The 18276-nt window shown below is 37.0% G+C and overlaps 1 protein-coding gene across 3 annotated transcripts in view; it reads left to right on the top strand.

The window, feature by feature from the left end:
• The window catches only part of LOC139116792 (CDC42 small effector protein 2-like), a 38487-nt gene that overhangs the window by 14908 nt on the left and 5303 nt on the right, over positions 1 to 18276 (top strand). For 2 of the 3 annotated variants that reach the window (XM_070679452.1, XM_070679454.1), the window contains 3 exons: positions 14599 to 14824; positions 16904 to 17002; positions 17662 to 17760. In XM_070679452.1, coding sequence (XP_070535553.1) covers positions 14753 to 14824; positions 16904 to 17002; positions 17662 to 17760 — 270 coding nt within the window. In that variant the 5' untranslated portion in view covers positions 14599 to 14752. Of the gene's footprint in view, positions 1 to 3269; positions 3415 to 14598; positions 14825 to 16903; positions 17003 to 17661; positions 17761 to 18276 lie in introns of those variants that run through there. The other variant, XM_070679453.1, reaches the window with a different exon arrangement.

Genomic DNA, 18276 nt, shown 5'->3' with positions numbered 1-18276 from the left:
GTATGACTCTTGTGATGTAGTAATATCTCAAAAAGGTCTTAACTCATCAGCAGCAACAGAGATTTCATCCAACTGATAGAATAAATGTCATCTAACTGACAGTCTAGAGTACATGTATAATACCATGTACCAAGTATCACCATATGTGGTGCATTTTGTGTTTGTGGGTGTTCAGTAACTGTCAATATATAGCAATCAACACACAGGTAATGTATATCCTACATTCAGTATATTGATGGCGCAAATACAGCGATCTGATTGGTCGGGACGCGAAAAGAACAGTGACATATTGGCGATATACCACGGCTGGCATACATGCGAGCTCTCAGCTTGAGCAAAAATCCGTTTATGACGTTCCACGCTAAAATTTCAATATACTGTTATGATATAATAGCAATAAATCACACCTAGCGACGGTATACCACTTGATTTTGACCAGTTCACTTCATATACATGTATGCACTCGCTATGATCGCTCGTGCATATATGTCGTGAACTGGTCAAAATCTCGTGGTATACCATCGCTGGGTGTGCTTTATTGCTTAAGTATACACTTGATGAGAGACTTTAGATCATTATCATATGTAAACTGCACCAGTACATGTACATGCTCTATTTTTGATGCATTTTACACAATGTAGTACCAGCCTCTATAACATGAAGGTGGATTCTTGATCCTGCATAATGGTAATTTAAGGCATAAACAGAACATTGTAAAGATACTATTAAAGACATTACCATTTGATACAGAAACATTTGACTGGAAATGTAATTTCTTCCGACTAGAGTTCAGTCAGTTTCTGTAAATTGAAAGATGCAGGCCTGTTGTCATGACAATCATTATAACAAACAGTGATATCAAGTCAAGGATTTGTTCCGGAGCAGATTTGGTACATGTCAGTGTCAACTACATACCAATACACCACCAAACCTATGGAGATGTTTTAGACAGGGAAAGATTTGTCATACATCCAATATACATTATTCCAGTGTCCATTCTAGTCACTGGTTCGTTGTGTGCCTAAGTTTAAACCTTTGAGAGCCAAAGTCAATTTTTGTCGCCTTTATAAAATGTAACCCAGTTAATTTCTTTTCCAGATTTTTGCCAAAATTTTGATTAAAAACTGTAGCCAACAAAATTTTATGTCCATTTGTTCCAAAATTATCAAACAATTACAGAAAAATTCATAAAAATTTGTAAAATGTTGTACTCAAATTTTGGTGGGAAAAAATTACAGCACTCAAACGGTTAAACATGACAGGGTAATGAATTGGTTGTTGCCAACTGGTGATGTTTTTTCTGTGAGAATGGATGGGTATGCCACACAGAGGAGATCCTGTAGATGTTTCAAGTTACAGATGATTACAGAGTGATCACAGTACCAGACCGGTTCACTCCATCACAGGGCTATATCTGGTCAATTCTGGAAAATGACAATCACATGGTTCAGTCTGTGAAGCGGTGCAGAAGAGTTCTCGCAGATGCAAAATAGTCCCCTGCATCCATTGTCCCTCCCTGAAATGAAAAACTATCAGCATGAAAGGGACTTGTAGGGTCTTTTCACAGACTGACCTGTTGTGAAAACCTTGATGTAAACAAGAGTCTGGTGTGAAACAAAGCCGTGGATTCTCATTATGCTGTACCACACACCTCACAACCCGGCATTCCTCCGTGTTGGACAATGGTCTCTCTACTCTACCTGACAGTCTGGTATGTCCCTTGTGTGTGAGAAAACTGTGATTTCACGACAGTCTCACAGCATTTCAAACTCCCTAAACTTGATCCGTGCCCTGTTCATGTCAGCCTCTCTTCTATACCTTTCATTTATTTTGGACAATGCATGCATGTAGATCTGGGAACACTAGTATTAAAGAACTACACAGGAAAAGGTTATTTATTATAAATACAAATAAAAACAAGTAATATACAGTTTTGGAATATTTTTTGTGCCTTTCTTTGCTACCGTTGTGTCAGAGAAGACTTCTAGCAGTTTGGGACATGTGACAGATTTCAGAAATTACAATTCATACTATATATTTGCATGCCAAGTCACATAAAAACATACTTGTCGCTAACATGGTTGCACAGTTGGTAATTTGCACAAGGTGTTCAGCCTGTTTATTTGCATGTGGTTTGTTCAAAAAAAGATGCCGGTAGTCCATGCAATATGGTTGTGACTATTCTCATACCAACTGTCAAACTATTTCTTTTTTGATTCCCTTCTGGTCAAGTTTCATCTTATCGAACACCTGCTTTTCGCCCAGGATGCCTCTAAAAATATTAAAAGTCAGGTGCAGAGCAACCTCGTATTATCCAGTTAAATTTTGATATTTCAAAGATAAACGTCCATGGATGTATTCAGAGTATTGATCACGGGTCCAGAATGGATCATATCAAAACAATGGTTGATCTTAGAGTTTGAATGGAAGTCCATAGGGTATGGTTCCATCTCTTAATTGAATTGGATCAGGAAAGAGTGGCAACCGGCACTGGAAGACAAAAATACACATAAAAGCACAGAAAGGGAAAGTTGACATCATTACACATCTTTGAAAGTATTGTCAATGCCCAATTATTCATCATGTGAAACATGATTTCACTATTCTTGGTAAGTATCATCTAATTGTCATTTCTCAGCGAAATCTCCAAGAGTGTTCTATCGTCTGTAACTTGCTTCATATACCGTGGTAAGAATAACAAAGATGTGATATTGTGTCATTCGATAGAGTGTCACAAAAAATAACCCATTGATTTGATAAAGAAATAAGAGACAGATTCAGGGTAAAAACCTTTTATGATTGTAAATTGAAATCATAGACCCTCGAGAAAGTTTTTCTCAAGGGTCTATGTTGAAATGTACCAGGTAATAACAGGAAAAATAGGAGTGTTCATTGGACAAGGTAACCAGCTCCAAGTCTAGACAGGGTATTGTTCTGACAACTGTTTTGAGTGCTATTTGTTTGTTTCATCATTCAAATCTTACAATTTACAAAAGTTATGAATTTGGATATTAAAAAGATTGAGCATTGTACGGTTTTGAAACAGTGAAAGGAAGGATGTGTAATAGTTTATTGTCTGGCTTTGCAAGGTCACATTGCTGAGGTTGTTTTGGTGATGACTTACAAAGTACTGCTACTTCATGTTTTTGCCACACAATAACAAATATCGTGCCAAGACGCTGGATGTGGAAGGTCAGATGTCACTCATCAGTCATCAACGCTTGGAGTGACCGCAACCCAAGGAATTCTGATTGGCTTTTTCAGGTTCCACTGACCCCTTGCTCACTTCCTCTTTGCAACTTTGGTTTTCAACATCGCAGAAAACATTGTTGGCATTGCTTGGCAGAGAAGGAGCTAATAGCAGGGAACAAGGATTAACCAGAAATTGCCTCTTTTATGGAAGGTGTCGACTCGGTATGTCCGGAATGTTGTTACTCGCACTTTTTCTAGTTCAAAACAGTTCAGATGACATGTACATGCTTGTAGTAGACTGACTCCCCAATGTTTGAAACACTGTACCTTCAGGCGAAAGCTAAATTTGTCTGCAGTGTGTAAACTGTTCAGGCCAATTAACTCAGGGAAGTTCTTCTACAGTACAGTACAGTACTGTACAGTACTGTATGTATGTAGCTGTGCATCACAGTCCTGGTAGTGGAAGTGTGAGTACATTTAGCAAAGGAACAAGCAGAGCAAGCGAAAACTAAACACTCGGATTGAAACACAGCTCTGATTACACAAAAAGCAACCTTTTCCCAACCTTCTCCCCACCAGATTATCCCAGTCCATAAAGTTCAATGAGTTTATGGAGGGAAACCCTGGCTACTTGTCATTTAGAATTATCCAGGGGTATTTTCTGAAGTGGTCTTCAAGGAGTTAGCTGAGTGAATAAGTCTCAAGTTTAGTAGGGCTTTCGTTTTGAGTGTGTATGTAGTAAAGTTTGTGCAGGTATTGCTGAGCCATTGTGAGGTACACACACTTACCACACTGACTAGACAACCTGTTGATTCAGTTTGGGGACCATTGTGAACAAAACACCAATAGGAGACTATTGGAGCTGATAATTGGGCCCGTATTAACAATTCACAGCCATTGAAGGGGCAAAGTTACTATTACATTGCATTATTAGTAACTGTAATATTCTTTGATTTGATTGTATACATGTACATGTTATTGGCTTGGGAATTTCAGTTTAATTACTATGTTCCGTTTTTTGCTCTTCCAAAAGAGCATTTTAACTATTAATGGCTGTGTCTTGTAATTCATGTTTAAATTTGTGAACCCTAGGACAAATCCATAGCCAAATTATTCAAAACACAATGGTTAAAAACCATGCTTTTTTAACCTTTAACCACTGAAATTGTTTAAACTCACATGGTATTGTTTTCTATGGGAAAAGGTCAATATATTAGGTATTTGGATGACTGGGTTATGTTATTCATGTGTTTCAAAGTTTTGCTGTATGTACATTATCAGTTACATCGTGATCTTTGTTCTGTAGACCACATCGTGTTGGTTAGGTGTTTTGTGAAAACACTTCTACGAGTTCTACATCACCCTGCTAATAGACATAAAGCCCCTGTACCGTACTTGGACTTTGATTATCGGAGAAGCCACACTTTTCACACACTTGACTAGATTTCATTATTTGCGTGCTTTTGCATCTGATGGTGGAGTTGTACCGGTAAATTCACAGACATTTTTTGAAACTGTAAAGCTTTGTCAACCTTTTCACCACTGTGGTATGGCCCTACCCCCATCTTTATCAATGGTGTCTGAGGACCTCTTTATCTGTGTACACCAGTACAGGCTAAGGGGCAAACAGGTCAAAATTTGCATTTTCTGTGCAATATAATGCAGAGATACTATGATCAGAGAATTGGAGAAAAAATTTTAAAAATCAGGAAACAATTATTTTTTTTCTGTATATTTTTTAACATTAAAATGGTAAGCAGGGAATTGGCATCGCTCTGACAGTGGCTCAATAAGAATCATAATTTTGTAAGCAAACAGTTTCATAAATTGCTTCTCTGAAGTTCTCACACAAAAAGAAATGGGAAACAAAATAATGTGAACAGATGGTGGATACATATACCCTGTTAAAAGCACTTTCTAAAAGTAGATATCATCTTGTGGATATTGGAAATTGTCCAGCTCTTTCAAGAAATTCAGATGGCCTTTTTGTAAATTAAGCCCACTGTCATATTACAATCAAAGTTTTCTAAATTTAGGGAGAATATGATTTTCTGAAAAATTTTAATCTTTTGTGTGGTTTGTCGGTCTGTTTTGACTAATTCAGTTACACTACATCATCATTGTTGATAGTTTCATGTATAATTTCCATCTTGCCAATACCACAGATACCCGGTACATGTAGTTATGAAAACAGTTTAAAATTTAACAGCCCATGTCTTCTAAAGTAGTTCTTAGCTATTGGCAGTATCATTGCTCAGTAACATTAGGGTTGGCCCAATGTCTCTCCAAGGTCAGAGTTCATGTTCAGACCACGTAGCGAAGGTCGTAAGAGCAATTAGCAATGGCTTTGAAGGGACTTCAGAAGCCACTCAAGTGGAAAAACCACCAGCCTGAGGCACGTCATTGACTTTGATGAAGTAAGCCCTTTAACCAACAAATTTATGTCAAAAGTGTGTATTGTTTGACGAACCCAGGTAAAAAATATGATAGCATCGAACTTAAAGTGTTTTTGATTGCTGAGGGTACACATGGGGAGTTCACCTTAGGCCATGCTTTGTGTGGCCTGTTATCTTTAGCGGAAATGGAACTATTGATTGAGAAAAAAAAGGCAAACTATACCTTTGGCCCGTCATGAATTTTGCAATCGTGATAGGTCTTCCGGTACTCACATATAGCCAGGTTAAGAAGCTGTCAGCATTTATTGAACCTCTGTATTGTATACACAAATTGTCATATTATAGTATTGACAAGAATTTCACAACTAAGCAGTGGGACTGTTTGTGGTGAGTACTGGTTGCATGTAGTGTGTAGAGTTTGGACTCTATTGTCATACCTTTCAAATTTTCTGTTTGATTTATTTAAGTTTTAAAAACGTGGAGCATATTGGACAATTTTAGCAAAATGCTTTACACCGATCAAAAACATGGTAGTTTGCCAAAAGCGTGGTATTTTGCCAAAAACATGGTAGTTTGCTTGACAGAGAAGTGTTGGTAATACTCTATCAGAATTCAGGCAGAAAACACACATCTCTCAAAGACTGGTACAGCGTGAGAGAAAGAGTGAAAGAACATAATGAGTAAAGGAATGAAATAATGAACTTTTTGGTAAAGTGAGTGTTAGGGACACAGATACAATTTACAAGATATGGTACAAGAAGATACTTAGTTTGAAGTTGTGATATTCTAGTACCTCCTCAGATTTTGTGATTGTTCATCATAGCAATATTGGGTTACATACGGTAGACACAAAAAGGTGAAATGCCAGGTAAGTATGAAATGAGAACAGCTCAGAATCAGATAACATTTCTTTGCCATAATTTTTACTTTCCAGTCCTTCATTTGTGTTACTGTGTGTACCCAGTACACAACAGGGTCTCAACACCGTCAGCTCTACTTTTGCATCATCAGCTAAAAACAAGGAAAAGTTACTGATGTCAGGTTTATTATGGTACCAGTGAGAGAATTTTATTACAATTTATGAACCGACTTGAAAGCAGTTTCCTCTTCTACTACCTAGAAAGTCAGAAATACCCTGTATTTAGTCTGTCAACAGCTTTAAATATCTAATTTATGGGCTGTTATTGTTCACAAGTGTACTTGTTCAGTACTTGTATACTGTATAATTTCCAGTTGAGTTGAGATTTCTTGAGAAAACCAAAGTTCAGATTTTTGTTGTCACACTAGCCAAGATTGAAAACGAAAGAAAGTGACGCTGGTACACCCTTTTTTTCATGTGAAACAGTTTCTAAATCTAAGTAAACAGAGTCTATTTTTGCCATAAACATCCTGGATGAATCATGAAAACTTCTTACAGGATTTCTCGGAGTCCAGCAAATTTCATCAGCAACTGTCTGCCACTGAACCAGGTCACTGTACTCAGAGCTGCGCAATGACGGAAACATTTCAGTACTGCCAAGAATTCACGGCGGAGATATGATTACGACAGTCCCATTATACTTTGAAACATGTAACAGTCACTTGTGGTGCGATATAGACTGACAGTATGGTGTATCAGTACATGGACTTTGATATGATACTTGTGCTATAAAGATAGGCTAAAATGTTGACTGTTTTAGAGGGTGTGCCGTATTTTGACCAAGATACTTTAACTTTACTGTGAGTCCAACTCTTAACTGCAGTCATTTTCCTCTTTGATCAACTGGCCTCCTCTGAAGTCCTGGTACTGGGATACTGTGCATCCGTAAAATGAGAGTTTTAAATGCTTTCCCATATTTTACTCATAGAACTTTTAAAGATTTTTATATCTCAATCATAAAAATCAGGGGTCAGTCTACATTTTTTGCGCCACAGAAACATACGATACCTCATACGATATTAAATATTCAAAATGGCGGGTGTTTACTTTTTGAACTCCATGTCCACCTGAGAAAGTTTTTGTTAAACACAAAACCAAGACAAGGAAATGTTCAGTTTCACCTCTTGTTTCAAAATAAATTCTGACAAGGTGTGGAACAGCAAAGCCTTTTAATTTTAAAATCAACAGACGTGTAACTTAGGCACCTTCTATCATATAGGTGGTAGAGTAACCATGATTCAAGCTTTTTGAGAAGAACAATTATCTCTTGTAGTATTCTCATTAACCAATTATCATCAAAAGAAGTGTTACTAATGGAATGTAGCTGTCTTCCAGGATTATGAGTGTCAACAACATTACAATTTTTATGTCCAAACCATAGAAAATTGAAGTATTTCTCTTTAAAACCGCCAAACTTCAATGTACTTCTCATTTTTATCCACTACATATCCCTAGTTGAAACCATTGGACTTGTTTTCCCTGCAGAGAATTCAGACCATTCTATTGGACATTGCACTATGAGACAAAGGGGTTTGAATGTTCAAGTGATTGGGTTTGATGTCTAGTGATGAATAACCCTGTTTCCTTCTAATTAGCTCCATTGTAAATACACAACACTATTGACTGACACCAGCAAAGGAGAGTTGGGGGAGACTGTGAAAATGACAATGGGTTTAGAGTGATTTGAAAACAATGAGGTTAGAATTGATATAACAATTGAACTTCACATTGTGGTCAACACCTTCATGTCCTTTGAAAGGTGCTTTGTTGATACTTGAAATGATTGTTTAACACCTATAAAAAAAGAACACACTTTGTCTTTAAACAGGACAATGGGGAGGACAGTTTGACATTAATGAGATTAAAATGGTTAAAACAAAGGGGTGGTGTGACTGAGGCAATGAATACCGTTTTTACGTAAATTAAGCTATTGTTTCCAGCCAAAGACTTGTGAGGTCAGAGCTGACGAAAACAAAGGAACTTCAATGAAAACAATAACGATGAACTTGAATTCAGTTGGTGTGGACAATGAACATTTTCATCAAATTTCTCTGTGTGTCACATTACTCTCACTGTAATAGTCAAGATTGGAAACACTTCTGTTTTACTGTTAATTTTTGGTTCTGTATTTGATGGAAAGTCTGTTCACCTTAACAATCTGACAGCAACGCAAGTAGCCTAAAGTGAATATGTGTGTACACTGTAGCTTAGTAATTTCACAAAAAATGGTAAACATGTAGATGCAGTTCATTAAACTGTCCATGAGAGAAGTAGACTTTTATATTGATATAAATTTATTCTAGTCGGTCATTGACCCTTGTACATCAATGATTGTTTTGAATATGAACTTCTATTTTCTATATCAGTACCTTGTTACTACAATACTCTATTGGTCTTGAATGTCACAAGCTATTGATATAGTGGCCGACGGCCTAGAAATACCATGTTTAATTCAAGCAAGTTAATGGCCGGCAATTACACCCGGTGTTTCAGTCAACAGTTTAATCGGCAGTGACAACAGATACAGGATATTACAAAAGATGTAATTGCTGGAAGAGAAGACCGTAACAGAAGACCAATGCCTCTGTGGCCAGGTTTTTCACCCCCTGTGGGACATTCCGCCGTATTCAACCTCGACAACACAACCCTCTCATTGAATTACTTCCTGAACAATATGTCATAGTTTCCTGCGCATACTTGAGAAGTCAAGATAGAATTTTTTGTCACTTTGTGTGCACGACTTCCAACTTGTGGCAGTGCTTCACTCCTGGTTCCATTGTAATGTTCATATATGTCCGCTGTGGGTAGGTGAGTTTGTAACCATGATCTTAATCATCCGGAATGCTTTGATAGGCCACTATCATACCACATGTTAATTGTTATGTGTATACCTGTCTACCGATGGGCTTTGAAATACACGTGTACAGGTAAACCCTAGCTTAATCATAGATTCTTTTTCATTCATACATTGAATATGTTGAATAGACGATTGACACCGGGAGCTTTTCATTGACTCAGGAAGATATCTAGGGTATAATGGCACTAATATTCAGTTCATATGCTCTCATTGTATCAGGTCATAAAGTTGCTATCTTTGCACAGGTGCAGTAGTTTCCATAAACCACAAATGTTTGTGTTTGCTATTTTTGTCAAGCTGGGCATGTACCAGTGTGTTGGTAAAAATGCCTTTAACTTTGTTATAATCATTAAATATGAGTGTGTGTTGAAACCAGGCAACAATACGCACAGTTTGTTTGTTCCTGGGGATTCACTGTAAAGAGGACAGAATTTTGTAGAGACTGAATAGTGAACAATGCTTTAGATATGACTTTTTGTCCTTGACTGTAATTTTGTCACTGTCACAAGTTTAAGCCTTCAGGGGCTGTAAATTTTCCGACCATAATTTAATGCAACATTTTACTTGTTATGATTTTTTCTGTAGTTTTTGGATCAAATGGACATCACTTTTCGATGGCTACAGATGCTGATCAAAATTTTTTGGAAAAAACTTGGAAAGCAATTGATTGGGTTATGTTTTATAAATGTGACAAAAATTGACTCTGGTACTCTGGGGGTCTTTACTCCTTACGCCAATGGTGTGTTTTGTCAACATTCTGTGAAGGTGACAGCTTTGTCATACTGTAGACATAGACTGATCAATTATGGCAACCTTGTCTAGTGTGACAAGATATCACTATACATTTTTGGCCTGAAATTGATAAATAATCTCATGGTTGAGTAATTTTGTTGTAAAGTTTACCATACCTCTGAACAGAATAATATTTTTCCACCTCTCAAATGAACTGGTGCAGTTTATTGTAATGCCTGTAGTTACCATAGTATGTGTAGTCAAGGGACTGGGTTGCGTAGGCACTGTGCATACATGAACATGTAGTTTGTGAAAATTACAGACTTCAAAGTTGTCTAGACTGTCAGGTACATGTCAAGAAAAACAGATGGACTCTGAATGTGTGGTGAAACTGTCAATGCATGTTTTGATTAACATGTTGTATTGAGTAGCTTAGGTCTTACATGTGTTTTCTGTCCAGTCAGATTCAAACACTCACTCTAGCTTCTAGCTGTCAGGGTAGCTGCATGGGTGTGATGTGAAAACTACAGTACCTTTGGTTTGTTAATCAGTCATCAGAAAGGGTCATGAAACTTGACAATGTTTGTTGTCCAGTGTTCAGTTGATGTTGACAGGAACGGAAAAGAGCAAGGTTACTGTGTTTTCTCTAGGGTGTTAGTCCAGGTTCAAGGCCGTGGTTTCCTAGAACAGCCCAACAAACGGAACACATTCAAATGTCCCACAGAGTTTCCACTACATTGTGCCTGGAGACATTTCAGTGTTATTACAATGTCTTTGGTAGGACTGCTGCAGGGTTGATCAAAGAATGTTTTCTCTTCGTCTTAAAGAAGTGGTGGTCGTGACATTGATGTTTCACCTGTGAAGGCCATGACCATTCATGACTCCTGGCGTGCCAGCATGGCAGGAATTGGACAGACAGATCACTGGGCATTCTGTAATTTGAACTTCTTATCATATGCCCTTTGGGCATAGAAATTGATGGCTCTGAGCAGGCAGACTGAAAATAGAATTTTACAATCCATAATGTTGCATTGTGATTTCATTGTTGAATTGATTATCATAGATGTAAATTGAACTGTGGTAATAAGATTTGTGTTAATGAAACAAGTTGTGATGTTGAACTGGAAAGGTTCTGTTCATTAGATTGCTGATGCATAGAAATTGTCTATAAATACACATATCAATATTGATTCAGAATAACGTCATTAATTTATGACCATGTTTTCATTGTACCGTACATGTAGTATATTACATTACAGCTTTGTCAATACCAGTGAAATTTTGTGATGTCATCCCCCCAGATTATTACTGTCACTGATGTATCCGCTTATCCAGTATTGTGGTCCCAGATATTTCTTACATCTACAAATTCAATGGCATCGCCAAAGCTAGAAAATAATAGCTATAATGTACCCCCTCCCAGCCCATAATGGATGAAAGCAAACTTGAATGATGAAAGCAAACTTGATGAAAGCAAATAATGCACTCAGCTTCACCTTGTACACTATGTTGTGTGAAGTTTCCCTTATTCCGTTATCAGCAGGGTATATTATTGCGTAGATATTACCCATACATTAAGTTCTGCCAGATTACCTAACAGTCAAATTCAGAAACATACTATAATTATTTCACTCATGTAAGTGTAAGTTTGTGGTTCCAGCATTATTGTGTAACTCTTAGAATTGTGAGTTCAATGTCCAGTACAACCTGTAGATAAATCGTATCGATGAAATCTGAACAGTGAAACTGTAAACGTTCATAGAGAATCATCGTTACAGTAGTGTTGAACTGTGAATCACCTGTGTCACAGAATGCCATGTTTATAAGTTTGTTTACCCTTTGCTTCTGGGTAATGACAGTTCACAGTAAATAATAAATTTGTGACCTACAATGCTGTAAAGGATGACCTAATGGACAGGTTTCTACAGGGTTTCGAAATTAATTTTTTGTTTGGTGGTCAAGTTTGACCACCAGATTCAAATTTGGTGGTCAATTGCAAAATTTGGTGGTCCAAAAAATTAGTAATATCAGAGTGTAATTCTTGTGGAGGTTGGGGTCCATGGGAGTGAATAGTGGGCTGTACATGCTGCTTTGGAACCATTTCACCATGCTGCTACACATGTTAAGTTGGTTTACATGTATGTGGATGCCCAGTAAATCCACTGGAAAATTTTCAGTCATTTACAGATCAACTTGACTACTGCATGAGTGACTGACTGACTGGTTATATGCAAAGGACTTGAGTTACAGATTTTAAGTTTTGACAGAATTACTGTGTAATAAAGAAATGACAATTACTGCAGGAATTTTTGAGAGGGATTTTAAAATTTTGGGGGGGGATTTAACTAAAACATATAACCACGGCTTTACAGGTAACTTTTAATGTTGCAATGATGTCACTTGTGATACACATACTACAAACCATAAATCACTTGTTTGTTAACAGCTAGCCATGTCCACTGTACATGAACCTTCAAGGGATTTTTTTCATTTTTAACTGAACTGTGTGTACTTACACAAAGCAAGAAAAATCTTTAGTAGTTATAAAGGAATGCTTTCCTATCTTCTGAAAAATAATAATATATTTGTTTGTCACGTTTTTACGGTGCTTATATCATCCCTAACCACAGCAGAGTTTGGATCAAGATTGCCCTATACAAACCTGTTAGCTGTATTTTTCTAGTGACCTAGCTGGTCTTGTAGTCTTGTGCGCAGACTCAGTAAAGTTAAAACGAACAACTTAGGAGGTCTCTGTCTGCCGTGTTTTGAATGTGGAGTCTCGATGTCAGATTCGCTCCAATTGCTTTTTGTCAGTCATTTTACAGTGGGAAAATAACAAACAGAAATGTTGGTTGGCATCAACAGTTAACTTTAGGGTTTATTTGCCCGAAAAATAAGTCAATGTTTGTTCACTGAATTCAAAAACCGGGCCCATTGACACCACAGCTTGCTTGTGACTCTAGTATGCATGCAATCCTGTTACAGTGCCAATGTCATTCACTGAACTGAAAACGTTTCTGTAACAGTAGAGTCAAATTTCCCAGTCAATTTTTGCTACCAGAATTATTTTCATAGTGTTACGGATATTCATACTATGCACAAAAGCTTCAGTTTGTCCCCTGTTCTCGATCGTACAGAGATAATGAGACAAGGGCAATGAACTTTTGTGAACGTAACTCTCAATGGGCTGACATGCTTTCATATGCAAAATCAGCTACGGAAAGTACAAATAGTATCAAAATCGAACTAAAATTAGTTCATTTAATGTAAATGTTCTTGCTACACTATACAATGCCTGTTGCCAAAGTATTAACAGGTGCCGATAATGGGTCAAAAGTATCGAAGTGTGACACTCATGATATTTGGATATGCCATTCCAGCCAGCTCAGTGCAGTGCGCGATGGGTCGCCCCTTCTACGTACACTTGGCGGCGCGCAGCACACCCGGGCAGCACACCAAAGAGGGGGAATCGCGCAATCGCGCAGCCTAGATGAAACACTGCTCCAAAAACTTGGTGGTCAAGATTGACCACCAAAAATAGAATCTGGTGGTCCAAATTAGATAATTGGTGGTCTTTTGACGCATGACCACCGGGTATTTCGAACCCTGCTATGAACTCACAGTTGTTCAACCCCTTCTGATGAACTGCTGTACTGAGAAAGAGAGTGATGTAGGTCAGCAAAACAAGAACGCATTGTTCTGTTTTCTTATGACGTCTTGTAGTGACGTATTCATCATATGGACCCGGTAAAATGGCCGATGTCCTAAAAGAAAAAAATTGTTCAAGCCAAATGATTGTTTGAGCCAAATCTTTGAGCTGTCTGGCAGTATTGAAAAAGTCATTATAAAAAAAGGAAATTAGCTGTGAGGGTTTTAGTTATTAAACTTGTTTCATTGAATGCTTATGTTGTTAGAAATTACCGGAATGTAATCAGTATGTGATTTGTATTCAACGTGGCTCAGTGACTTAGACGTTTTATTCTTGCCATTAATATGTCTGTCCCCTTGCACCTACAGTCCTTTCTTGAATTTGCCCCTAAGGTGAAAGGTCATAACCCTGTCAATGAGAACAGAACACTTCAGTGAGTGAAATTGGTCTTTCCATTGTTCGGCAGTTGTGGCTCACGGTTTTAAAAAGCAGTTTTCAAATGGCTGTGTTATAATGCATGTACAGTTGATGTGAGAAATTACCTACATGATAGCAACAGATGTTGAAACCAAAGCTGTAGAAATGTATTCTTTGTATCTTATGAACGTTAATGTTTCATTTTTTTCAGGGCCTGCGTGAATATGATTTCCTTATTTGGTTTTAACATCTATTAAACGGTCCAGTACCCACAGTAGACTTGTTCTTAAATCTGAAAATGACCAAAAATGTGGGCTTTTCAAGGGTGTCAGGAGTACTCACAATCATCAAAACAACAACAACAACAACAACAACAACAACAACAACAACAAATTATTTATCAGTCTTACTTTTGTTTCTTTCTTTATCATTTCAGTGTGAAATCCTGAAGACGTTGTACACATGAAAACAGGAAGGCTGGCCATTGACTGATAGGAAGCGTGGGCGTCGCCTGATTCATCTTTCATATTCTAAAGTGCCTCCTAGTGCCTTCTAGATAGTTGTAACATCTGCCAGTGAGTGTGCAATTTATGGGGAACTCCAAGATGGGAGACACCACCTGGCTATGCTTCACATGCTGTATAACGCAACAACCTCAACAGGTAAGTCAGAAAGAATCCAGTCTCTCTGTTAGAGTAGAAAAAGTAATTATTATGGTTAAAGGGATGAATTATAGCATTGAAGAAGAATTGTTTCATTGTCAGCAGCAAACACAAATGATTGTAACCTGAAGGACAACCAAGTCATGTAATTAATGGTGGTATCTGTAAAAAGCTCAGTGGAATTTTCTTTCATGATTTTGATTTATGAAATGATGTCACTGTCAGAAGCTTTGGTGAGAGCCAAATTAGAAATAAAGCTAGCAGTATTACATAAGATAACTGATTAAACAGTTTGTGTTCTTGAGAATATTCAGTGGTTGAGTTAGAAGAACACATGGATTGATGGAATGGTTATGCTGTTTTGGAAGGAAGTAGTCCTGATTTGTTGAAAGCTGTCACCAGATTTTAACAGGATCAATGTTGATGTAATGCAAAATTGAAAGTTTAAAACATAATTTCAGTGGCCAAGAGAGAACACGATAACACTACAGGCAGGAAAATGATGATGTAAAGTTTAATCTTAGTATGGACTTTGTATTTGTCAGACAGCCATATGCAAGGAGATTGTGGAATGGTAATTTCTGAAGTATGATTCACTTGACTAGAGATAAGTGAAAATGTGATCTGCAATTTGAGTGTTCGTCCAACAGCCTGTGTCATATCATCTGTATCAAATTCCATCTGGTAACACTGTCAATCTGTAGCCTATGTATGAGTAACACTTTGGTTTAACCTTATGACAGGCGCAACCCCATTATTTGCAATGGCAACCTGTCTACCCAAAATTAGATGGGTGGGGGAATCTTTAATAGACTTCCCAGCCAGCCTATGTTAATGTGACCTGTATAGGGGTGTTTTGATGCTTAATCTGTACATGTCATAAATATTTTAATTTTTCATCAGATCAAGCTGCCTGATTCAGTATATGGTTGGGGTCATGTTTGTTTCTTGTGTATGTGTCTGTTTGTTTTTTAATGTAAGTGTAGACATGTACATGTAATGTGATGACAGTGTCTGTTGTTTCTGTGCTCACAATCAGGAATGAATAGAACAGGAAGTGTGCAATTTTATGGACAGATTTAACGGCATTTAGTTATGGTTGTTGGAAAGTTAGAGAAGGGGCCTACATGAATCGCTGAAAAGACACGACCTCTGCAACTTGTCTTGGAAAACTAATAAATTTTCAGTGATTTGATAACAAGTGCCATGTTTTATTGATGACAGGGGAGTCCTATGGTGACTGTTTGCATAATATCATTGGCAATTTGCCAGTGACCCATGATGTACAGGTCATTTGATGAATGTACAATGTCCTAAAGGTGAACCAGGGAATACAATAATACATTGTGCTGTGTGGTATCAGTGTCGTAAATTTACATGTACTTGTAAATCTGTAGTTGCAACCTGTGTAGATGGCATCATTATGGTTAAAGTGTTCAAAATTACCTAGCATGGTTGTCAAAACTGCAGTAGAGAGCAAGGTATCATGGGTAATTTGGCAAATTAACCCTTTGAGTGCCTAAGTAAATTTTTGTTACCTTTATTAAATATAACCCCATACAATTCTCAGTGAAAAGTGATATCCAGTTGGTCCAAAATTATCAAAAATTGTATATTGAAAAATTCATTCAAATCGATAAAATGTTGCACTTAAATTTTGGCAGGAAAATTACAGTATTCAAAGGGTTAATCAACAATTGATTTTCTTGATATCAGTATGACTGTAAGTCTTACCCACACAGTGTGTATCGTTTTTCTGACAAATTCAAGATTGAATTATACAGTGTAGTTAGTTTTCTCCTAAGTGTTTTGGAAATGTTGTAATCTAAATTAAAAGAATAAACTATAGAATGAAAGTTGGGTAAACCTGGAAAGTTATCAGACATGTTCATTACTCACTCATTTGAAGACATGTACATGTATGGGGGAAAAATTAAAATGGCAACAGAGTTTGTGGTAAAGTTATATCACATCCTATCACTTTCTATTACATCAGAGACACATTGTAACTTCAGCTTGAACCATTGCTTTGGCTGTTGTTTACTCATTTGTTTTGTTTGTTTCTTGTTTTGTTTGCAGAAGAGGAGGCGGATAGATATAACAATGATCGGAGAACCAACAAATTTTGTACATACAGGACATATAGGATCAGGTGATATGGCTTCAGGGGGCGGTCAAGTAAGTTTATACACTCTCATGATCTTTTCCCTTGATATGGGACCTCATTGATGTTGATGTAATCATGTATTTTGGTCTTCCTTATTTGGTGTTGGTTTGTCTTCTTGATCAGAAATTATTCTGAATGGTTGAATTCTGACACCCAAACATAGAAGAAAATGTGAGTCAGTGCTGACTGTTGTTACGTCAACCAGCAGTATTGAGATGAAACTGACAGCCATTTTGTCAATAGATCTGATAAACCCTTTGAGTGCCGAAGTCAGTTTCTGACCACTGTGTAACATAAAGACCCAAACAATTTTTTTCAGATCCAGACAATCTTTTTTCATTTTTTTCCAAAATTTTGTTCAAAAACTGTAGCCAATGAAGAGTAATGTCATATTCAGTCCAAAATTATCAAAATACTGCAAAAAAATTCATAAAATTTGGTAAAATTTTGCGCTAGAATTTTGGAGGGAAAAATTTCATCCCTGAAAGTGTTAACACAAGTGTTCTTCAGTTGCAATGACAGTACTACATTTGTGACATTCTTTTTAATGACAGTTAATGTACGGTATACATCTTACTCCATTGTTGAATTTTTCAGATGAAAATAAAACAACTTTTATGTATTTCATGTAAAGAAACAGAATGTAAACTAGTAGTGTTTGGTATTGCAGGTTGGTGTAATACAAACTCAAATGAAATCCAAGGGAGGATATAATAATGTGTCTCCGGTACATGTAGATATTGCAGTGGGTGATGTACAGAAAGAAGAGGTAAGTTTTTTACATGCACTGAGTTGAGGTGTTGATGGAAAAAATGTTTGTGAATCTGTATAGTAGGCTGAATTCATTTTGGAATAAAAATTATTTTTTTTATACAATAATCACTTTTGATTGCCAACAATGACTATGTGGTATAGCTGTTATTCATGATTATCAACTTATCCTAGCATATAAAAAATGACAAAAGAGAATGTGAAGAGATTTCTTTACAGTATTGATGTCATTCACGAATAATTAAACTTCTAGTAGCGTTCACAATTAACATCGCTTCAAAATATAGTGTTTTGGTCGAACCTATTCACCCCTATTTTAAAATAGTCCAATCCAACTTTGCCACCGAACACTGTAGAGCAATTATACCAAATTGAGCTGTCAGAAGTAACATCCTGTTGAAACAATGAGACCAATGCATTGTACCAGGAAATGGGGTTAAACATGTAAAACTTCAGTATAAAATCGTGCTCTGGTCTCAGCTTAGCGAAACCACTGTGTTTGTAATAATGTGGT

Source organism: Ptychodera flava, chromosome 18, assembly GCF_041260155.1.
Source record: "Ptychodera flava strain L36383 chromosome 18, AS_Pfla_20210202, whole genome shotgun sequence".
NCBI lineage: Eukaryota > Metazoa > Hemichordata > Enteropneusta > Ptychoderidae > Ptychodera > Ptychodera flava.
The sequence above is the reverse complement of the archived record's forward strand: the minus strand, read 5'-3'. Positions and strand labels throughout refer to the sequence as shown.